Genomic DNA, 23,780 nt, shown 5'->3' on the forward strand with positions numbered 1-23,780 from the left:
CTCGAGGCAGCTGCCACCCCACCTCCATGCTTTGTGGAATCCTTACAGGGAAAAATGGAATTGCCAAAGCTGTGACAAGGTGTAAAAGTCTGGTCACTTTGATACCTATGGGTTTCCTTGGCCCTGTAGGCTCTAAAGCAAGGAAACATTCTGCAGCTGCAGGGTCCTGTTCCACCACAGTGTTTGAGTCCAGTTAAGCAACATCTGGCAGCAATGAGCTCCAAGAGCTGCGTGCTTCTGGTCTGAAAATTTCCAATATGAAATCAAGGAGAGCTACACTACAGAGAGCACTGGGCTTTACAAAGAGCTAGACCACGGTAACACTGCTGGAATTACAACCTGAATTACAGCCAGAAATAAACCCTGTGTAGAATGAAAGGGACACCAGAGCAAGAGATCCATCTTTTTCAGCCTGAGCTACAAACGTCAGCTAAAGGCAAAAGCATTCCCCAGCACACATTGCAGCTCACTTGTTCTGCACAGAGATCAGCAGAAACCTGCCTCCTTCAGAGGGTTGCACTGACAAAGTCATGGAGGGATGGATATTCCCAGCTGTGCTGCATCAGGAGGCAAGAGAAGCCATGGAGACCCCAGCAGCAGGACACCCCTCCAAGGTGATGTCCTTGAAGGAGCAGTTCCAGCTGAGCCAGGAACCCAGAAAACAGATTCACCCACCCAAACCCTTGGCCTGACCCCAGACACAACCAGCTGGATGGGGTGAGCAGTGCACATTTCCACCTTCCTCTGGGGCTCCCAGGACCAGCCCCTGGGCACGGTGCCAGCACTGCTGCTCATGGTGGAAACCGGAGTTTGGCCCCCAGTAACACTGCACCAAAGCCTGTCTAACTAAATAAATGATGTTGTTTACAGCTGGAAGATGGTCTCCATTGCACAACGTGATCATCCTGGCCAAGCTTCCAGGGAGAAGCTGTTCTTCAGGGGATTGTTGCTTGAAAAAATGAAGAAGAAAACAGAACTAGTTGAAGCCAACATAGTGATTTAACAGCACAGGAAATATAATCTGCTTCTGCTGAGGAAAAAACAGAGCTGCAAACTTGTCCAGGTCACACTTACTGTTGGGCATACTGTATATTTGGGGGTTTAGCCACTGTCTGGAGAGAGCTGGCAGAACTGGGAAGAGAAAGAAAACCCAACCTGTAAAAAATGAAAAAAAGAAAAAAGCTGAGCCAGACCAAGAAATTAAGAGCAGGGAAATGCACTGGAAGGCAAGGGGCTGACAAAGGTGCTTCAAGAACATCAGAACACATGAGAACTCCAGCAGAAAGAAATGGAAAAGAAAAATTTAGAGTGGCAAAAACAAGAGCAGCAATTGTGTCACTAATGACCCATCAGCTGCAAGTCCAGGGTCTGGTCCTCCTGCAGAATGATCAGTCTGGAGATTGCTGATCCCTGACTGTGGAGTTCATCAGTCAGGCCCCCAAATGCACTTTCCCACTGCACCGTGGATATAGAATAAAGAACAGGGCAGGGCAAGGACACAGATTTTTAAGGACCCAAGCCCAGCTCCAGTTGCTCAGTGGCCTCTTCAGACCTGCCCTAGGAAGGACAGTGTGCCCTTGGGCTGCTCCACATTTCAACCACAGGGTTCATTTTTCACCCTTCATAGATGGCTCAGGGCTCATCCCGAGAACTGCCACTGCCAGGACACAGCACTCCCCTGTGCTTTCCCAGAGAAAAATGTCAGAGAAATGTCTCTCATGTCAGAGAACATGAGGCTTGCACAGCTCCTGGCAGTCTCCCACTTCACTGCAGGGGAGTGACAGCCATCACCAGGGGAAATCCCTGAGCCTGGGGCATCTGTCAGTGTGTGCAGCCTTTGTCAGGGTGAGAGCCCTCACCTCACACCTGGATGGCAGAGCCCCCTTCCACTGCTTTTGCTGAAGCCCTAGCTGGAGAAAATCACAAAAATTCCTCCCAGAAAAGTTTTTTTGAGCCAAGCAGACTCTGAGAATGGACATAAGCCATGGGCAGGAGTCTCTCAAGTCTGTTACCTGTTGCTGTTTGCAGAGGGCAGGAGGTGAGAAAAACCACTGTCAGAGCATGATCCTGGGCTGAGAAGTCTCCCTGCCTCTCAGGGCAGCACTTAATCAGCTCTGACGTGCCCAAACACTTAATCCCCACGGGGCTGCAGCAGGAGGAACCAGCTGATTTATTTTCACTGTGCACGGTCCAACCAACCTTGCCCTGCCTGTGGTTCACCTGCCCAAAAGGTACATGCTCTTTCTCTTGCCTCCTTCTCTGCTGACCATCAGGTATTAGATGCTGTGGCTGATGTGTGGCTGGTCATGTTCTCTCTCGTTATATTTATATTTACTTGTGCAGCAAGGGCTGGGCTGAGTATGAATGTCTCCAATTCATGCCCAAGCATGTGCAAATGTACACCTGAAGAGACCATCCTCTGCAACAGAGCTGGACTGAAAACCCTACCTGCAGAAATAGCACCATCCACCATCTCTCTAAACCTCTCCAACAATTATTTGCGGATTCTCAACTCCAACACCTTCAGAAACCTGACTTTCCTTCACAGCCTCTGGCTAGATGGGAACAACCTGACCTTCCTGACCCCAGGAACTTTCCATGCTCTCAGCAGGCTGCAAGAGCTGCACCTCAGCAGGAACTCACGCCTCACCTACCTGCACGCAAACACTTTCAGAGGACTCTTAAATCTCATCAGCCTGGATTTGTCCCACTGCAACATCTTCGAAATCCACCCACTTCTATTTTCACACTTGCCTTCTTTAGAAAGGCTTGATTTAGCCTCCAATAACATGAGGTACGTCCCACAAGCCTTTAGGAACCTCTCCAGCCTCACGAGGCTTTCCCTGGAGGGCAACCACATAGAAGCCATCGGCAGAGATTCCCTGAAGGACCTGGAAACCCTGAACGATCTCAATCTCAGGAAGAATCGGATATGGATCATCCAAAATGGGGCTTTCTCAAAGCTTCTCAGACTGGGCATGTTAAATTTAGGCCACAACTTCATCACTGATTTGCCTAATCAGCTTTTTGAAGGATTGATCCAGCTCAAGACCATGCACCTTGAAGCCAACAGAATCACTGCCGTCGACTGCACCTTCCGGCAGCTGCTCAACTTGAGAAACTTGTACCTGAACAACAACCAGATCTCCTCCATCTCAGACTCTGCTTTTCTGTACCTGAACAAGCTGCACTTCCTCCACCTGAGCAGGAACAACCTCAGCTCGCTGCCCGTGCGCCTGTTCTCCTCCCTGCCCGGGCTGAGGTACGTGTTCCTGTCCCACAACCCCTGGAGCTGCGACTGCGGCGCGCTCTGGCTCCGGCGCCGGACGGCCGCGCTCATCCAGGGGCTGGACTGCGCCTTCCCGGGCCCTGCCAACAGCACAGCGCCCCAGCAGCCCCTCCCCGGGCTCTGGGGGGACTGCCCCGTGCCCCTGGAGCTGCCCACCGAGGACAGGTGCAGGGGGGCTGGCACCAGCGTGGCCCCCAGGCCCCCCGCCCTGCCCGGCCAGCTGATCCTGCTGGCGCTCGCCTGCCACGCGTGGTACAGTGAGAGGGGATGGGGCACCCTGCTGGCCCCCTTCTGATGGGGGTTGGGGTATAAAGTGGAGGCAGCTTATTTGTTTTCTTGAAATTTGTCTATGAACGATGTTTTTGGCGGCAGATGGATTTTATATGCAAATAAAGAAATTTCATTATATAGGAATGTATTATTTCCTTTATGGGCTATACTCTAATCTGAAATGCTAAAATCAAAATTCAATGCAAATGCTCAAATTGGCAAGTTCAGGGCTGGGGCTTGTGCTGGTGGTGTGGGACAGGGAAGCACGTTCCCCTCTGCCCTCCCCATTTCCCAACTGACCACGGCCAGCTGGGACCTCCCTGGGAGGGGCTGCCTCCCTGTGCCCAGCCCACACTGGGCATATTGTGAGTACTGCTGAAATAGGAATCAACTGCACGTGCTCCAGGACAACTGGAGTCCTTAGAAAAGGCCCATCAGCATCACTGTGAGCACGTGGTACCTTCCCACCGTGGGCACATGGAGATCTCTGCTGCTGGACTGTAAGGCAGTGCTGGAGGTGTGGGCAAAGCCACCACCATGTAAAACATCACTCAGGTGTTCCTCACAGCACTGAACCTCAGCTAATGTGGCTCTGCATTTACCCCTGCAGGGAGGCTGTTTGTCTCAGGGATGGTCTGTAGTAGCTGAGTTTCCCTGCATGCTGTTAAGGAGCTCTGTCACAGCACAATTCCAGTGCCACATCCCCAGTCTGCCTCCCTTCAGCTGCTGGGAGACACAGATCAGCCTCCTCTGTCCTCCCAAATGGAATTTTCCATTTGTGCAGGTATATTAAAAGCCCTTATCCAATGTTTACTGGGTGCTCACAGAAGGAAGCAAAGGAATGTGTGCCAGACACACCACATTTGTCCCTGTCCTTAGAGGAATTATCCCAAGCTGATAAGAGGTAAGAGAGAAATAAACCCCTGTTTAGGGCTGAAAACACACAAACCTGCATAATTTGACATGGGAAATCTGCCATGGAGTGCAGAGCAGGCCCAACCTGTGCTGTTACACCAGGGAAGGGACAAAGTGGGGCTCCACAAAACCACACATGCTGCACCTCATTATATTTGTGGTTAGGTTTGTGCAAAGCATTTAACGGTCAATACAATAAATTTTTGCCTACATTGTCTGAGCTGTTTCATCATCTTCACTTTCCTCAGCTTCACATACTTTGAGAAGTGGTGGGAAAATACTCCAGCTGGTTTCTTGCTTTTGCATTACTCTCTATCAAGCTCCAGTAGAAAAAGGCAGAAGCAAAAAAGCAAGCAAAGTCCACCTCAGCAATTTCTTAAGTCCCTAAAATATTCAATTTTTTCCATTGAATAATACAAACTGCTGAAAAATTTATAGGGACAAGAACCTTGCCTTCTCTGAACACTTTGAGAAAACATTCCTTCCACTATTACACCACCACCTCATTAAAGAGTAACAGGAACACAACAAAATTGCTTCCTCTGTGCCATGATAAAAAGTCATACAACTATTTAACAAGTTATACACAGTATGCTCAGGGAAAACATGTGGCCACATTTTTAATCCACAAAAAATGAAACTTGCAAGGAATACAAGAAGAAGGCCAGAAAACACAGGTCCTGAAGAGTCAGTCAAGACCTTAAGATGAAGGATAAGGGCAACATGCACCCAACAAGGGCAGCAGCAAGTCCAACTGTTTAAAAAAAAAAAAGCTGACACCATTAAAAAAAAACCTTGCAAACAAAAAAGCATGTAATTGAAGAAGCAAAACGAAGTATAAATACTAACAACTAATTTATTAATAAAGAGCGAGAAGAGTTGCAGGAAGAAGGAAATGTGCTGAAGTTTACATCTCCTTGATGTGATGTAAAAATTTGAGGTGTGTTTGACAAAACAAACTATTTTAAATCCTGCTTGTTAAGAGTGCTCACTGGAGAGAAAGCACTGGGTTTGTCCTGATTGGCTGCACTGGACCTTCAGTGTGAGAGATCCACTTTACTTGGCCCCCAAACTTCTCTTTCTTAAATGCCTCCAGCACAAGGAGATGCTTTCCCATTCTGTATTTGTCAAAGTACCCATTTCCCCCCTTTAACCTGGTACCAGAGGCAAGAGACAAGACAGTACAGATGCACATGGCCACTTCCAAAGTCCAAGAATTTTGACTGTAATCACACCACACCCCCAGCCAGTGCCATAAATCACCAGAGCAGTTTCAGTGGGGTGGCTGTGACTCTACTTACGGTCTATCGCTCCATCTTGAGTGAAAACATGCAACTTCCTGTGGGAAGCTTTGTTAACATACTTTTCTTGTAAAAAAAATTGTCCCAGTGGAAAGTTTCCAGCCAGCTCTGCACAAGGCTTCATGCAGGGAATCACTGGGGTGGCTTTCTGAGCCCCCAGATCCAGAGCAGGGAGCACTCCCAGCTGGTGCCACCCCTGCAGATGGCAGGGCTCCTGCTCCTCTCCTCCCAGCTGCCCCAAACCCTCTTCAGCTCCCTGGCAAATCCCTCCTTTTCACCTGCCCTTTCTTCATCTCCTACACACAGGAAAATTAACTCCCTTTCCCTAAATTAGTGATACAAATAGTCATACAAATGTTAACCTCTGAAGCCCCCAAGGCACAACAGCACAGAAGCTGCTGCTTCAAACAAACTTTGCTTTCCAGGGACCTTTCCCTGCTGTGCTGCCAGCAGCACCAACCCCTCAGCATGCTCTGAAGGACCAGTACCTGGCAGCAGATTCACACCAGGCCAGCAGGGATGAAGCCTGTGTGTGGCACCAGCTGCAGCTGAAGACAGGCTGCCATGCTGGGTCAGAGCAAATAAGGAGAGAAGCGTGTATTTAAATGTTTTTATTTCAACTGATGCTTTGCCACCATATTACATCATTTTGAATAGCTTGGAATAGCAATATGATCTCAAAATATAGCAAACAGCTTGCCAAAGCAAGAGAATATGAAATCCTATGGATACAGCATCTTCCTTCTTTGGCGACAATGCTTCCTTCCATTTATCTCTAAAAATAATTTTCTATTCCAGCACATTTGCTGTTCACTTTATTGAACCCAGCTGTTTATACCATTTGCCTCCTCCCTGCACAAAACCTCTCCACAATGTAGTATGGTTTTGTATCTAACAGCATTTTAAATAAAAAAAGTTATAGTTTTCATGCAGATTTTTGTAAAAATTATTTTCTAGGTGCACAGAACTGAACCAAGATGCATACAAAAATGCATTCACTTCCATTCTCAGGTGTAACCGTGCCATCAGCAACATGATCACATGTTACTGCAAGAGGTCCAAGGATGGTGGTATTATCATATGCAGTATAACCTTAAAAAACAAACAAACAAACAAAAAAAAACCCCTTTTTATAAGCAGCAAGAGAAAAAACTGCCATGCTTTATTTGTAAAGTAATCAAAATAGTTAGATGTACAAAAAAGCACCATGTACAAAGAATACCAGAGGAAGTACATCTTCCTAATTACACATTTCTCATTTAGCATTGCGAGCTGGCCTGCAGGTCCCAACTTGTACTGTAGATTTATTTGCAAAATTAAGAATATGGTCAAACCTAAAATATGCTTGGACTGTATGATAGAAATTAAAGTGGACTGCAGATAGAAATTAGATTTGTTTCCATTACAACTTATACCAACCACCATATAGCCCTCAAGGGTGTAAAACCACACATCAAGTATTTGAGAAATAATGGAGTGAAAACAGCTCCAGAGCAATATTGCAAGATGCAGGTCTGCTATGAATGCATTTCTGTGAGCTCTTGATAAGTTAAACTTTCCTTTGGGAAAAGAGCACGTCTGTTGGTTATAACTCCTCCCCCTGAGAATTTTAATAAATTTGTCTTGCAAAGCAAAACAAAGTCCTTTGAACTTCAACAGTTCCAAGGCCAACAGCATTTCAACGTGGTCACAGCCCATCTGCTACTCATGCACCCAGGGTGGCAGGTTGGGTTTTTGTTGCATTTTGGTTTTTTTTTTTCTTTACGTGGATCATCCCTTTTATACTCGCTTCATTCCTCTGCCCATCAAGCAGGCAAACACGGTCATGACCATCTTTGGCTTCACTTCCACAAGATCCTCTGGGAGAGCATAAACTCTGGCACCAATTCTTCTTGCCATGGACACAGCATACCTATTCACCACGGAAAAATAAGGCGGTCAGCACTGAGACTGCTACCAGTAAATGGCAAGTCAAATCCTGCCCCACCCAACACAATTTCACCTATTCTTTATTAAGATTTAAGATGTGGGACAGTTTATTCACACCACATCCTTCTGCTTTACAAGTTTTTCTCATTTTTTGCTGTTTTCCTTTTCCATAGTAAAGTGTTTTTAATGTGCAAATTGACCTTTGAATGTCAAGTCTACTTTACTGACAGTTAAAGAATCTTAATTAATATTTGTTAGGGCTAATAGCATATATAATGAAGGATTAATCATGTAACACTTCCTTTTCTGTTTGCTCCTTATGAATAACAAAGTGAGACTATTATCTGCCAGAAATTTTGCTGTCATTCTGCCACTGCAGAACAGTCACAGAACACACATTTCAAAGGCATGCTTTAATATGCATACTTTAAACTTGACAATCTGTGATGATTCAACAAGACATAAGACATACAAAGGTTCAATTTCAAAACTCTGAGCCGCCAGGTGAACGCTTCAAATGCCTGAACAAACAGGTGAGAAATGGAGTTTCAGTGGTAATAAGAACTGCTGGAGCTGCTCTGCATTTCTCTCAGCGAGCCAGAGCTCAGCCAACTGCTCCCTCCAGCGTCACGGGCAAGGACAGCAGCTCCATTTCAAAAGTGCTGCCTGTGTAAAAAGTACTGTGCTAAAAGAGACTGAAAACCACAGCAATAAACTGGTCAAAACACCTGCAGCTTGAGGCCAGCACACTGAATGTGCACCCTTTCAGTGCCAAACAGCTTTTGAGAGAACAAACTTACTTAGCGTTATTTTGCTTGTCATCTTCTGATAGGTGACCAGTCTTTACTAGGTCATAGTTGATACAGCCAGGCTGGATGGCATCGATTAAATCCACAACTGCCAAGCTTGTGCTGATAGTCTTGTCCTAGAGAATACAGGGACAGAGAAGTAAAGATGAGTGCCCATAACTCTCACCTTAATTCAGCTGCTCTGCAACATGCAGCCAAAGAAGTTTTAAACAAGCCTTTTCAAAGCAGCACTGTTAGTGACTATTCCCAGGTGGACCAGAGGGAAAACCAAACTGCTGCCTCAGCTTTGGTGATGATAAAATACTATTATTCCAATTTACTGCAAGTGCTCTGGCAATCCAAAGAAGTAATCTTTGTGCAGGCATCAGCTCTGCCCTGCCAAGCACAGCCCAAGGCACAATGCTCACCTCCAAATGCACACCAGCTCCAGCCCCTTTGCTTGCCAGCACCTCACCTCCCATCTCTGCCCCAGATCCTGCCCACCCCCCTCCTCAGGCACTATTCCCCACTATGGGCAGTCCTAAACATTCTCCTGTCTTGTAACTTGAAGCCACTCAGTTCCCAGCACAGTTGAATCCTGCCCTGTTTAAACCCTTTCTAAGATGCCCCTGCTGTTCCTCCAGCTGAAGAAAAAATTTTTGGGCACTTATCTCCTTTTTTAGGCAAGAAGGGAACCTGTACCTTGAAGTTCTGGATGGAGGTGGACTTGCCAGCTTCTTTCAGGGTCTGGTTTACCCAGCTGACTATAATGTCATCGTTGGCTTTCTGACCATCACCCAGGTCCTCGAGGACATTCAGTGTGTACCTGAGAACCAGCAGAGAGAACAAGGTTAGGCACAGAGCCAGGACAAAGCCACGCAGCCAGGATGCAACATGAGCCATGGCAGCTTGGAAAGCCTTTACATAGTCTCAGCTCTGGGTTTGGGTTTTTTTTTTAAACTCCTTTAGGAAAAAGAAAGAACCATGTATCTTATCTGAAGTGTGATTTCTGTTAAAGCATTAATCTTTCTAGCATTTCGTGTCCTTTAATAGGAGCTCAAAAAATTGCCTCGGCTCATGACACTTGTTAAACTATTTTATCATTGAGCATTTGCTCCATACCTAAAAGGTATGAATTTCCTCAGGAGCTGGCATTCAGACCTCCAATGTCAAATTAGGAGCTACCATGCACCTTTTTTCCAGACATATATTTGCATAATCTTACAATTCTTCAGAACTAGGTAACAGGAAGATCAATTTTATCTGTTATTAAGTTTCTTCTTTCCCCCACTCCAATGCAAAAAAAATCTATAAAGCAGTCCCAGAACGTTTCCCTCTCAATTTCCAATTAAAAATCAGAACATAAAAGTTGTGTAATGTTACTGCTCAGGGTTTCTGCTTGTGGACCAGACTTGAGCAGGTGAGAGAGGTGATCCCTGTCACAGGATGATCAACAGGGTGTCCAGAGGTGTCTGCTCCAGCCTCTCATGTGCAGCTCTATCACAGTTTTGTCCAGGTGTGTCTCAGCCACCCCCCAAAGGACAGAGGTTTTACAATCATTCTGGGTGACCTGTTCCAGGTACTGCAATGCTCTCGTGGAAGAAACTTCCCAAATCCTGTACATTCACAAGTTTCACATGTTTGAAAGGGGTCCTACCTTCTCATCAACTGCCAGACCAAGGCCAGTGTCAGCGTTGGGTTTCCATCATTCAGATCCTGCCCTCCAATGCCAACCAGGGAGAATTTAGCTGGATGCTTTCCCAAGTCTACAGCGTAGTTACAGTTTTCCAGCTACACAGGACAAGAGTTTAAACAGCAAAATCACTCACAAACACCCACACTTGACTGGAAGTCTCGAACAGGAAGTTTTAGTGTCCATGGCTTCCTTTAAAGTCTTTTGACATGTTTACCTTTTTCATATTTGCTCCAAGTTTTGGGTATGGAGGCTTGTTAACCTTATTCCAGTCAACAGGAACTTTGATCTTCTCATATAATTGCAGTATTACCAGTGCATCTTGGAGATCACTAAAGTGGAAAACACGGATTAAGTCGAACGCTCCGAGAATTGAGTGCACTCTGACTTTGTCACATCATGAATAATTACTATTCTTTACAAGTGTTTGCAATTTCAACAACAACAATAAAAAGAAGAAAAAAAAAAAGGCTGTGTCTCCCAAGAGCCTAAAGCTTACCCATAGAGGTGATTTACGTGGGGGTTCACACCCAGGGAGTTCATCCAGTTGCGGAAGGTCCGTTCCTCACGTGTCTCTCCTACATGATGGAAAACAGGTTCATTGCAAATTCTGCAAGTTCAAAGCTGAGCAGGGATTTCCATCCTGCAAGGCAGGGAGCTTTGAGCAGCAGAGCTCACCAGGAGGTTTGAAGCAGAGAAAGAGTATTTTTTTTTTTCTACTATAATTTTTTTCAAAGAAAGAGGGTGACCATGCTATCTAGTCTTAGATGTCATTTTGATTTCCTCAGGCCTCAGAAAAGCCTTTTGCACTTTCTGCAAGAAAAAGGAGCAGAAAGGTCTTTCACATGGGTGTTAGCTAACTGCTGTCACAGCCTAGTCACAGTTGTGCCATCAGTTAGCATTCCCATGCACATCTCACTGCATTTCTGAGGTTTTCTTGCCCACCACAGGAAATGGCAAAACCAAACTCCCCAGCATGGTGAGTGATGGGATGCTGGCAGTGTGCCTGCAGGTTCAGGCTCCACAACAGGGTCAGAGCAGCTGAACAGGCTGCCAGGTGCCCTTCTCATCTGCCCCAAATGAGTAAACAACCAGTGCAGCACTGAAGCCTCAAATCATAGGTGTTACTCCAACAGAGATACTTCTGCAGGGCACAGCCTCCCGTGACACAACTGTTTACTTTACTGTCCCCTCCTGCTCATTTTGTGACTGATAAGGGCCATCACCTTCCAAGAGGGTCCAGTCGATGTCCTGGTTCTCAGGCTTGGTAAGTGCTGGGTACTTGTTGAACAGGTTGGCCACGAAGGCCAGGTTCAGTTTGGGGTTGCCACTGACCACGTCAGCCGGCGTGACGAACTGCCGGCAGCCCAGCCGATCTGCCTGCTGCAGCATGAACTCTGCCCTGCGCAAGTCATCCTTCTCCTGCAGGGATGACATGGACAGCAGCTGTCATGGAACACACTGGGATACACCACACAGCAGATGGGAAGCTCCTGAGCACTGTCTGGAGCAATGTCACCAGTCCACGTTTGGCATCAGTCGCCAGCTGGGTGAAGGGATGAGGCACACACACCAACCCCTGCTGCTGTGCCACTGTCACGGCTGGTCTTGCTATTTTTCTTAGCATTTTCTTAGCCTTCTTTTCTTTCCAAGCTCACATGCTGTCAAATTTTAACGCTTTTGGGACTTAGTGGCTCAAAAGAAGTCAATATGCTCCCCAATGGAGCAAGCCCACAGAGGATTTCTCAATCGTCTCTGTTAATTGACCAGGCTGGCAGCAAGCACTCATTGAGCACACACCTGAGGTGTGCACATGGTCACTGACACTGTACACCCTCTAGAAATTAAGATACCAGGTTACCCAGATGTCATGGGGCAATGACAGGGTACAGGGAGCTCAGGATTCTACAGGACGAGGACATGACAGCCTGAATACTTACATTGAAACCCGACATGTTAATATCAATCTGAGGCTCTCCTTCTTTCTGCCCTTTGGGGGCAATTTGATTGAGGAGGTGGAAATAGGCTCTGGAATCCTGAAATGAATGAAAAAGAAAATTCAGCTCTCCTGCACAGCAGTGACTACACCATAACAATTCACTTCAAGCTCATTTTTAGCAAGTCACCATGCATAATTGGCTTATGTACCTTTACTGAATTGCCAAAATCTGTAAGCTTAAAAGAGAGCACAATGGTAGAAATCCAGGCAGCAGGAAAGGAAACAAAGGCAAAAGGTTAGAAATATTTAAGATGACAATTATGTGGTTTGGCTGTTTGAAAGCTGCCTTTGCTACAAGCTCTGCAGTGGCTGGAGGAGGCAGCGACCCCATGCTGCTCACACTCATGGCCCCCAGATGCCCCAAGGCAGCCATTCCTACTGCCACAGCAATGATGAAAATGGCTCAGTGAAGACAAATTCCAAGCAAAAAGCTGATTATGAAGATGTCTGAATGTTTTCTTCTGTGCCTGTGCATGAGCTAGAACAGCTTAGAGGAGAGAGGCCAGGGATGGTGACAAACAGGAGGAGCCAAGAGCTGTAGTGATTATCTATCAACTATATGTTTTTAGTCCTCAGCACTAAGGAGGACCTCAGCACATCATGGCAGCCTAGGGGGATGCACCAGAGAAGCCAACAGCTATCAGCAAAGCTGTAAGTAATTTTGCAGTTGGAAATAAGAGTGACCATGCACACAACAGGTCAGATCTATGATCCTCACACACCTCAATTATCTTTTTTTTTCCTATCTCAATGTTCTTTCTCCTACTTGAAACTGCTGGCCATGTGAATAAGCTCCAGAAAACTGCTGAGACTAATGTCCAGATGCCCCACACTGATCCACAGTCCCCTTCCTCCATTTCTCACCAGTGCTCCCACACACATGTGAAAAGCAGCTTTAGGAGTCCCCACTCCCATTCCTACTAAGCCCAGGGTGAAGAGTAAGAGCTCTTGTCTGCCTTCCTCTCTCCAGCCCATGACACTTTAGATGAAATGCCATCACCTGCCAAGAGTGTGTGGAAGTCTCACTCTCCAGTGAAGCATTTCCCCCTGCTATCTCCATCAAAATATGGATTAAGGACATTTGAAAACATATAAGCAATACCAGTTTCATAGCTGATTAAAACACACAACAGCAGCACTGGAGGAAACAGACAGTTCAACCCTGGGCTCACCCTCATGGCAAAAGAGACCAGCACTGCAGGACCTCAAATGCAACATCCAAACCCCCCCTGGCAAGACCACTCAGTGAGTTAGGGTCAAGAAAGGTCCTGCCTGAGGATCAAAGGCCTCATTTGCACATGCAAACACATCCCTGTCCAGCTCCCAGTCTTTTCCCAGGCACTGCAAACCAGGAGAGCTTTGGTACCTTGATATCTAAGCTGAAGTTAGTGATTTTTTGCCAGCCTGCGTTCTCCAGGTGGAAGTTGGCCCATCTTAGGAGCAGCTCTTCTGGGGATAGCTTCATAAGGTCCTCCAGATTTTCACCATCACGAAGTAAGGCAGCCAGTGCTACAAGAAAAAGGATTGTGAGGGAAGAGTCAAACCTGGAGGCCAGAATTTGAGCTGCAGCAAGATTTCAGGGGGGTACAATACCAACTACTGATTATGTCAAAATATTCTGGGTATTAGCAGAGTTTTCCTGAGTTGGTTGTTACACAGGAGTATAAATGATCTAGAAATATATGTGTAAAAGAGTATTTTCCCTTTTCTTATGTAACAAAATTCTCTGGACTTTATGTGCTGTCTTTTAAGCTGATGACAGGAAGCTAAATGCAAATGCACTTCTATGTCAATGAAAAATGCTTCCAAGCAGTTTCATAAGCACCATTTAAAAAACCCAGAGGAGCCAAGATAAGCACCCTTTCAGCTGGCCAGTGCTTCCTTTGCCATGAATTTTCAATCTAAACCAAACAATGTCAACACTTCATGATGGGGAAGCATAAATAAAAGACACTGAAGCCCTTCCATCATCTGGATGCTCTGATAGCACATGCAGGAATATCAGAGCTCTTCAGATGATTTGAAAAAGTTTAAATTCTGGAGGCTGTCATGCAGGACCAGGTGAGCACAGGGAGAGACCTGCAGCATCAGTCTCTCACCACCAAGGACAAAGTGAGAGCTCAAGCTGCTCCACTGACAGTAGCAAGGAAAATTTTAGAACCAAATAACTACCACAGAGCTGAAGCCCCCTTTTTAATTTTTTTTTGAGAAAGCTGTGCAGTTGTCTATAAACCTAACAGGACCCAAGCAGCTTTTGCCACATCCCAACACCACAGGAGCCTGCAGCTGGAGCAGCCTAGGGCATCACCAAGCAGTGTGAGCCCAGGTTCAAGCCAAGCTGCATCTTGACTTACAGGCTGGTGCTCAGCCAGCTCTGCAAGGCTGATCCCCATCAGCAGGCTGGCAGAGCCCACCTGCATGACCCTGCTGCACAGCTACCACCAGGCTGGAGAACATTCCTTCAGCTGGGCACACAGCCCGGTGATCCTCCTTCCGCAGAGAGGAGGGAGGGCAGGGGCAGGGCTGGGGCTGGCAGCACAAGCCAGGTGTGTCCATGCTGCAGGGGAATCACCCAGGATTTCATTACCTTCATTTCTGCTGAGCTCGATGTCAGCAAAGAGGCCGATCTTGATGACCTGCCAGAGCAGCCCCAGGACCAGGTGGGGCTTCCCTTCCCTCAAGTCCTCCGCGCCAATGTTGACCACATGGCAGCCGATGGCAGACGCGGAATTCAAGGCCAGGTTCAGGTTCTCCTGCAAGCAGCAGAGCCCAGTCACACACAGCCCAGGGAGAGGCTGCTTTCCCTTTCATCCAGCACCAGCAGAGTGCAGCTTCCCCCCTTGCCCTTGCTCCAGCTCAGAGGAAACACTCCCAGCTGAGGTTTTAAGGGAGCTGTGGTGGCATCAGGCTGAATCAATAAGAACTGAAGCAGGCACCAGGGTTTAATTTCAGCCTCTGGTATTCAGTTTCAGCCTCTGAGTTAACTGCATCTAGTGGCATCAACAAGAATAAGGCTAGAGAAGTGCTAATTTACACACACAGAGGGATCCTCACAAAAACAACCTGCCCTAGTATGAAATGATTCATGGTTAACACCAACATCACGTTGTTTAAAAAAGACAGTGCTGCACCTAATCACCACAGCAGTATCATGTGTGCATGGCATTTCAGCCACTTTACCCATTTTGTCATTAATTCAGCATTCTTTAACCATGCCCACAGAACTGTCAATTATGCATGGTACAAAACTGCATTTAATAATTAAACAGAAGCTATAAAATTTGCTCCTTTCCAACATTCCACAATAATGCCTTGAGCCACCATGCTACATTCATTAATTCTATATTAATATGAATTTCAGAAAATAAAATATAGAAATGCTTTATACCTGAATTATGAATGGTGTGAGTTTCTTCTTATTAATTGCTCTTTCATCAATTGTGTCAGGAACAGAAAGATTGATCATTTTGCTGTTAGGAGGAAAACCAGTGATATTTGAACAACACTTAGTATTTAATCTGAGCAAAACTCAATGCACTGTGACAAAACTCACCACAGCACATTTCCTTTAGCCTGCTTGTTTTTGTGTAATTTTTTTTACATAAAAATCAAGACTGCATAAATCAGAAGTTAATATTTACATTATCAAGAATGTATTTGTAACTAATAGCTAAGCCTGAAACTTTAAACATGTTCCCAGCCACTACTGATCTCAGCTGCTGGAGCAAAAAGAGCACATGAATTATTCACAGTGTAGTCCCTGAACTAGTGAAGACTCATTGCTCTGCTGACATCCACTGCACATTCTAGTAAGACAACAAACTTCCTCCTATTGTAAAGGTTTACTACTTCTGGCAAGAAAACCTGCCCCAAAAAAGAACAAACACTTGGAGAGCTCAGTGGGGAGCATGTGAGCACAATGAATTTTTAATCAACACCAAAAATGGCAAATTTAAACTTTATAGTATGAACTACTTCCTACTCAGTTCACTCTTTGCCTAAAGCCATGAATTACTTGAAACTTGGGAAATAAATAAACTAAAAATATGCATCACAAGCTAAAGTTAAAAAATAAAAGCAGTTAAAGAGATGAGGTAACTCACTTAAACTTACTTTGTGCATTAATACAGAGATCCTGAAATTCCAGGTTGATCCAGTTCTCCACTGTATTATTTCACTTATAATAAAACAAATTAACCTAACCCATAAAACCAACAAAAATCTCATACACAGAAGGCTGCTGGTATTTAGCAGCCCTGGATGCCTTCTGTTCTCAGCATGTAACAGAATAAGTCACCAAACCTACTTAGTGCAGTTATTAAAAAGAACAAGAAGACTCCCAGAAAATCCATTTTTGGGTTAATGCATAATAAGGTCACTAACATTCCCATGGAGAACACTGTCTGCCTAAGCATCCAAGAGAATGGGTCATTTATCACATGTGCCTCTCCTCAAAACACCCAGCACCAGGCTGAGTTTGCACCAGGACAACTCCTGCCCCCACAAAGCTCCTTCTGCCCTCTCAGCAAACTCAGTCTCAAGCCCAAACAAAAGCACTGGATGGAAATATCAGCTGGCACCAAAGCTGAGGCATCACACAATGGCAATGAAAGCCTGAGAGACTGAGCCTCTTTTTATACGTGCAAAATGTTTTGCACACACACCACTCACAAAACCAGCCTAGATCAGGATGAAAATTCCCCACACTGCATTTTCAGGAAGTTATCTTGCTGATTTTTAACTTCTTTAATTCAGGAGCCATCATGACTTACCAGAGCACAATCCCATCTCCCACAGCTTTGAACAGGTCATCTGTATTTGGGTTCATTGGAATAACGTGCCGACAGTCGGGATCATTCTCCAGGGCTTTGTTTATCCAGTTTACAAAGGCATATTTCTCTTCCTCTACGATAACCAATCATAAATTTAATACAGGTTTTTTTCATAACAAAGATTTTCCCAAAAGAAGCAGAGTACAATAGCCCAGGGAAATAACAGCCCCTCTATCATTACCACACATCTTATTAGTCACATGAAGTTTAAAGAAAGAAGATGCTCACAACTATCAGGATATTTCTGGTATTTACTTGCTACTTCACAATCTTATCACACTCAAGTGTGACACAAGGACTTCATCAGCAAGCAAATAAGAACACATTTCACTCACACACTATTAAATTTGCAGCACATAAATTCTGTCCTGCTTTCACCCTGACGTGAGATCACTCAGCTCTCAGAGAACTAGAGCACAGCACACGGCATGGCGTGGTAGAAATGGGCTGGTTTGGGCACAGGACCTCCAAAAACCCCAGAGAAGGGTGAAGGCAGAGTGGTACCTGAGTAGGAGTGCTGGGTGCCCTCGCTGGAGAGCTCGGAGGTGCCCCCAATGGCACAGATTCCCTCCTTCCTGTTGATGGCTCTCCGGAACGTTTTAGCGATATCGCTGCTTTTCACCTCTTGGAAAATCTACAATTGAAAGTGCTCCGTTAGGCAAGAAAAATTCATCTTCATAAGCAAAAAGGACCACAGAAGGAGCTATTTCTTCTCAGCTTTAAAGCAAACTTCACAGTAAAATCAGCAAATGTGAAGGGCCCAGCAGGGGTGTGGTGGTGTTAAATCTGACATGGACAGTGGGCAGAGTCATCCCACTTTCCCAAACACACACTGCAAGTGCCTATTGAAACAGAAGCATTAGGCATGAAGGACCTTGCACAGATTTACCTTTACAAGTAGATTTCAGGAGACCACAAGAAAAAAAAAAAACACGAAACCTTTGCAGTCTGAGCACGGGTAACACATGCAGCAGGTCCTGCAGGGCCAAACTTGAGAAAGCTGTGGTGCAATTTTAACCTTTCTGTGTAAGCCAGATGCTCATGTGACTGTGACTTTAGTTCACACAAAACACTTCACCCACAACCCAAGAAACAATTCTCTTTAAGCATGTAACAGTCAAATCTGCAATAAAGTGTAACAATGAGTGCTCCAAGTAAAGATTCCCCCTTCCTCAAAAGCAGGCTTCACCTAACTGGTGAAACACCCTCTTGTTGGAGGGCAGAAAGATGCTTTAGCACAGAAGACTGCACATGCCATTTGGACAGGTTGGATGCTACTGTTAGTGGCCTCAAGGCCCTACAGAACTGAGCAGCTATTGGTAAAAAACACATTCAGTGGCTGGAAAGCCTACTGTAACTCCCTCAAAACTAAACTAGATTAGTTTCAACCAAGCTGAAAACACAAATGAAATGTGTAGAGGTTCTCTAGACACCACCCAGAAAAGGTCAATGAAACTACAGGGCCAGGGTGCTGGTTGTCACACTGTACCTTCCCTGTCCCCTAAACACAGGGAAGGTGGCAAGTCAAAATGATGATTCAGTGCAGTTATATCATCCCCTGCTGGCATGCAGAGGTTGATCAGGTAAAGCTGACTGAAGAGTCCAAAAGTTGGAGGATTTCTGGTTGGTTGGCTTTAACCACAAGGAGTTTGTTTTAGACCTATTTATTTTAAAATTTCCTGGGTTAACTACCCTATTCTTGAGAATATGTGCTCTAATGCTGAGGTACCACTAAGTCACTTGGTCCCAATGTAAAGACAGTTCATGTCATTCTTGGTATCAAACTCCAGCAAAAATGCTCAGAGCAAGAGCTCAGTTTGTAAAAATCATACAGCTAAGCATTGCTGCTAATGTACACCTCAGCTGCCCCAAGACATTTCGTCTTTACTCTATCATTGGTACCTTTCAAATGTGACAGAAGATATTTATTTATTTCTTCCTTCCTAGTGCAAAGTTAAGAGTCATGGACCAGCTCAAACCAAACGTGCACCCAGCATGCAAGTGTTTACAAACTGCAAACTCCAACTTACTAGTTGACTCCGAACTCAAAAAGTTCAGAGGGTCTGAAAACAATTAAGGAACAGAAAGTGAAGATAAATTAAGAAATATCAAGAAAACTAATTGACATGAAAACAGCTCCCTCAATGTACTGCACATACTTTAATTACTCCTTCAGTCCACAATCAGTCATCAGAGTATCAAAAGGATGATAAACATACATTGAAGGAGTCTTGCACTTTTGTAAAAATTAATAAATGTTTAAATTCTGGCTTATTTCTACTAAAAGAGACTGATCCTCCAACTTGTCCCATCACCTTATTCCTGTTCTTCCCTTTCAAGGCAAGAGATTTGAATTTTCCTAGATTAGCACCTAACACAAATCCAAGTGTGTCTTGAAATGCTCTTTCAACTCTTTAGCAAATACTTGCAGTCCCATTAAACCAAGAAAGGAAATTATACTGATACACAGGGAAAACAAGCATTCATCTGTGTGCCTGGAAAAACTGAATAGCTTCCAGTAAATACTGTAAGCTTGGATCATAGCAAGTCTTTCTTTCCAGTTGTCACATCATGTGGAAACAGTATTTTGGCTCCATTGAAGCTATCACACAGTAAAACCACATGGATTCTTTTTGGTTAGTTGATTGGCTTTTGGTCAAAAACCAACCAATATTTCTCCCCTGTCCAAATCTAAAGGCTGTCAATAACAGCACCAGAGACTGATCATAGACAGATACCTGTACAAAGAGCTGATTTTTACACTGCTAGAATGATCAGTCAAAAGAAAATTAGGATTTGGGTGAGTGGCTGAGAAGTCAGGTTAGACCACTTCTCCTCAGCTTTGTCTAAAAGGGGCCCCCCAGGCTGCTGGCAATTCAGAAATATCACTTACATAGACGAACTCTTCAAAACTAATCTTCCCATCTTTGTTCTTGTCACCATCAATCATGAGCTTCTGGATGATCTCCCTCACTTTGTACCCAGGGAGAGGCAGGCTGGCCTCCTTGAACAGCTCGTGCAACTCGTAGTCACAGATGAACCCATTGCTGTTGAGGTCTGAGGAAGAGAAGAGAAGAGGCAGCAGAAGGTTTTAGAAATGTCTGTACCTGACAGAACTGACCCTCAGCAGAGGGGCAAAAACGTGACACCCCCCCTGCCATGTCCAAGATCTTCATGGAGAGCAACCTGCACACTGGGGACCTCTGAATCCGTGGGCACACCGAAAATACAAGGAGTACATAGTTCAAAGGACACCAGTAGGGACCAAAGGCACACAGTAAATACACACAGCACACCCCCAGGCAGTGCCCCAGCACAAGCCCTGGGAACCCTCCAGCCCTGGCAGCAGCAGCTTTGAAGCAGGACTGACCACAACGACTCTGGGCACATGTGACCAGTCTGGTGTTAAAGTTTCACAACAGAACATCTGTATTTTCATAAACAACCTCCAGAATGTCTCTTTTTATGTCTAAATACCACAGCCCTTGCAAGTTAAAAATGGATGGTCATGAAACACAGCACCTCTTATATTCTGAACTAAAAACACCAAGTCAGCTCTGCTGTTGCATTTTTATCATGCTGTCAATGATGTTCTCCATTTAACATTGAAAGCAAATTGCAGATATTTTATTGCTGCCCAAGAATGCCCTGCCAGGACATTTGCTGTCGCAGTCTATCACCGAGCCACAGCAGCACCATGTGTTTGTGAGATAGTGTCACCTGCTAAAGTGAGGAAGAAAACAAGAATAGAGTGTGACACTGGAGCTTTGCACATCACAGATCCCAACCTCTTTGGGGACATCACCACATCTACTGACCACACATGGCAAATCCAGCATCCCTTCTTCAGGCTAGTGAGGTTTTCCAGCCACTGTGGACAGGCAGGGGTTGGGTGCCCTCTTCCCCAGGCTAACCAGGATGAGCAGAGTGCTGCTCACAGCAGAGCTGGGTCCACAAGCAGACAGAGCATTTGAAGCAGTTGTACAGCTCAGATTCACACCTCAGGACATAAGTGTGACCCTCCAGCCCCATGTTTGGGGAGGCAGGGATTCAGGGCACGTTGTGCTATTTCTGGCTCAGGAACAGGATGCTGAAATCCCTTTGCTGTAGGCAAGTGCTACAGACAGCCCAGGGAAGTTAATTTAGTGCCTCAAGAGCTGCACCAGCCCCAGAATTTGGTTTTCTTCAAGAGGGAATGTCACCAGTGCCACTGGGGTCAGGATTTATGCTTGAAGGGAGATACTTTCAAGACTAAAGAAAACAATCAGGATAGCTCTAAGGTCCGGGGTTATTTTTTTTTTAACCAAATTGTGGAGGTCAATTTACTTTTAATGAGGATTCTGTGGGTTTTAGGTTTTGTTTCACAGCAGTGCTTCAGCAAGCAGCATGTTTGCACCACCACTCCAACCACTGCACCACCAGTCCTCATTTTCCAGATCCATACAGGAATATGGGATTTTAAAATTGTTTTTATCAGTTAGCAAGAAAGTGAAACTGCTCAGTGGCAAATACCTGAAGTAACCAGAGCAAACCTGTACTCCTTCCTACATCCCAGTCTCTTCCTCATCCCATCTCAGACTAAGGAAGAGCATCAATTCCAGTGGAATAATAAATACACCAAACTACTTTATGAAAAGTCAGTGTTTACAATAGTGCTGAGGAAATAAAGTGGTTTGGGGCAATGATTAATGATAAGAATAGGCTGCTCTCTGGCCCTCAATTTTAGAATTTTATTCTGAAATAATACAAGCTTACAAAGGCAAGATTTATTAACAGTCCAGCCTGAGATGTCATGAGCAAACTATTTCCCCTCTAGATAAAAATACTGTAATAGAAGAAGCTGTGATTTATTACTGAATCTAGCTTTACAATATGCATCTTTTCCCCTCCTTACAGCCAGTGAAGAAAATAAGTCAAGAAGGGATTTCCTAATCTCCAGGGCCTATGAACCTAAAATAAAACTTTGCTTTCACCTTCAGCCCGCAGCCAACTCCCTTGCTTTTGCCTGTGCCTGACTGAACCAACCAAAATCCCTCAGCATGCTGCCAAATTAAGCAGGTAAATCCAAAAACATCTGTTCAGCACTTCTTCCAATCAATCCACCACCTAAGTTTTACAGCTACCCAAATGTTACAGTAGATGTAAGCAGCAGGCAAAGGACAGAAAAAATAAGACTTCAAAATATAAATTGTATCCCTGATGGGAACCAGTTTTGATTCAGATTTAATACAGTCTTTCCTCTTGACATGTCTAGGTTAAGCATTCAGAAGTGTTTCTGATTCAGGCTTGCATGTGCTATGTCTGAGCCTATTCAGATGCAGAAGGGATAAAACCTTACATGGTATTTAATGAGGCAGAAACCTCTCAGGAAACTGAGCTCCAAAGTCTGCAACTCCAGTAAGGGACACATGGATAAAAGGATATTAAACCTATTAATATCTTGGTTCTACATATGAAGCCCTGCAGGTCAGGTATGAGGAATTTACTCAACATCTGCCCAGTTTGGTTTCATTCACTCCTGCAATCAGCATCTCCCCAGTCCTCCAGGAGTGCTTAGTTCAAAGATTTACCTTTGCTCACTAAAAAAAGAAAATAAAATAAATAGGAGCCCTGCCATACAAAGAGCCACTGAAATGCACACTCACAAGGGAGCTCACACAGGTCAGCAGCATGGCACAAAGAAAGATTTTGCCCATCAGCAAAGGCTGCACTGGGCTCAAACAGCACAAAATCAAGTATGAAGGACGCACCCTAACTCACTCAAAACCTTTAAATCTCAGGACTCAGGACCTAAGGTCTTGCAACCCTTAACAATATCCCACACACCCACTTGAATGAGCTACTCTTCCATAGTATTTTGGGAGAAAAATTAACCACTGGTTTACTTCACAGAGTAAAAGGGCATCCATCCATGTGCCAGACACTTGGGAGTGGGAATTACAAGTAAATCAGGTCTGTTAGTTTAACTCTAAGACCACACACCAAGTTACTGGTCTTGCACTGAAGATGCTCTCATTTCAAGTTTTAGCTTCTTGGCCACAGAAGAGCAGATTTGAGTGTTAAAACTGCTGGTTTTACCTTAAAGTGGTGCTGGCCTGTGGTTCTGGCTTGGTAGCAGAGTCAAGTAGTGATTGACTAGGAGATGGAAAATGGACCTGTTCTTAACATGTCAACCAGCCTGACATGACAAATAGACCTGTGACCCCTATTCCACAGGGCAGCTGCTTCCCTTCTTACTGTCTCTGTTCCCCTTCTGGCATCAAATGTACAAAGAAGCACTATTAAAAAATTAAATAAATAAACCACCAAAAAAACTCCACCTCTGCAGTACCAGCCAGTTCCAAAACTATTTCCAGCATCACTACAGGCCCTCCATATGGTGCCTTGCAGGATGTCCTGCACCAGGCCCTGACTCCAGACAGAACTCTCTAACAAAATCTGAGCTGGTGTTCAGCAGCTGAAGAGGCTGTCCAAGTAGAAGCCATCCCAAATGAAATCGTTCGGCGCCTGCCCAGGATTACTAATGGAAGAAAGCGAAATTGCTTTAACAGACCAGCTACAGCCTGGATTCATTATAGCCTGCCTGATGGAGAGGAAACTACAGCACATCTGAAGTTTCCTATTTCCACTGAAAGATGCATGTGTGCCAGCGTGCTGAACCTGGGGAAGGTCAGGGCACGAGGCACGGCACCTCTGCCATGCGCAGGTGGCTCGGCAAAGCCGCCACGAATCCCAAAAGCTGCTTCAAGCTCCAGCTCAGCTTC

At 45.1% G+C, this 23,780-nt stretch overlaps 2 protein-coding genes across 5 annotated transcripts in view; one reads left to right on the forward strand and one right to left on the reverse strand.

Annotated features, from left to right (window-relative positions):
* Positions 1-2,306: 2,306 nt before the first annotated feature.
* Positions 2,307-3,584, forward strand: LOC311157908 (uncharacterized protein; the record flags this gene model as incomplete). The annotated part of the gene is made up of 1 exon (XM_084212958.1): positions 2,307-3,584. One exon carries the CDS (start codon positions 2,307-2,309, stop codon positions 3,582-3,584), a length of 1,278 nt encoding a protein of 425 aa, XP_084069084.1.
* A 2,794-nt stretch (positions 3,585-6,378) lies between these two features.
* PLS3 (plastin 3) overlaps positions 6,379-23,780 on the reverse strand; it is a 49,590-nt gene continuing 32,188 nt past the window's right edge. For all 4 annotated transcript variants that reach the window (XM_084213124.1, XM_084213127.1, XM_084213126.1 and 1 more), the window contains exons 3-16: positions 19,910-20,073; positions 17,521-17,650; positions 16,957-17,089; positions 15,573-15,654; positions 14,772-14,937; positions 13,551-13,693; positions 12,126-12,221; positions 11,412-11,607; positions 10,685-10,763; positions 10,403-10,517; positions 10,150-10,283; positions 9,195-9,318; positions 8,505-8,629; positions 6,379-7,687 (exon numbers count right to left, since the gene is read on the reverse strand). In XM_084213124.1, coding sequence (XP_084069250.1) covers positions 7,555-7,687; positions 8,505-8,629; positions 9,195-9,318; positions 10,150-10,283; positions 10,403-10,517; positions 10,685-10,763; positions 11,412-11,607; positions 12,126-12,221; positions 13,551-13,693; positions 14,772-14,937; positions 15,573-15,654; positions 16,957-17,089; positions 17,521-17,650; positions 19,910-20,073 — 1,820 coding nt within the window. In that variant the 3' untranslated portion in view covers positions 6,379-7,554. The remainder of the gene's footprint in view (positions 7,688-8,504; positions 8,630-9,194; positions 9,319-10,149; positions 10,284-10,402; positions 10,518-10,684; positions 10,764-11,411; positions 11,608-12,125; positions 12,222-13,550; positions 13,694-14,771; positions 14,938-15,572; positions 15,655-16,956; positions 17,090-17,520; positions 17,651-19,909; positions 20,074-23,780) is intronic.

This window comes from Fringilla coelebs, assembly GCF_963513975.1.
Source record: "Fringilla coelebs genome assembly, chromosome: 11".
Classification (NCBI taxonomy): domain Eukaryota; kingdom Metazoa; phylum Chordata; class Aves; order Passeriformes; family Fringillidae; genus Fringilla; species Fringilla coelebs.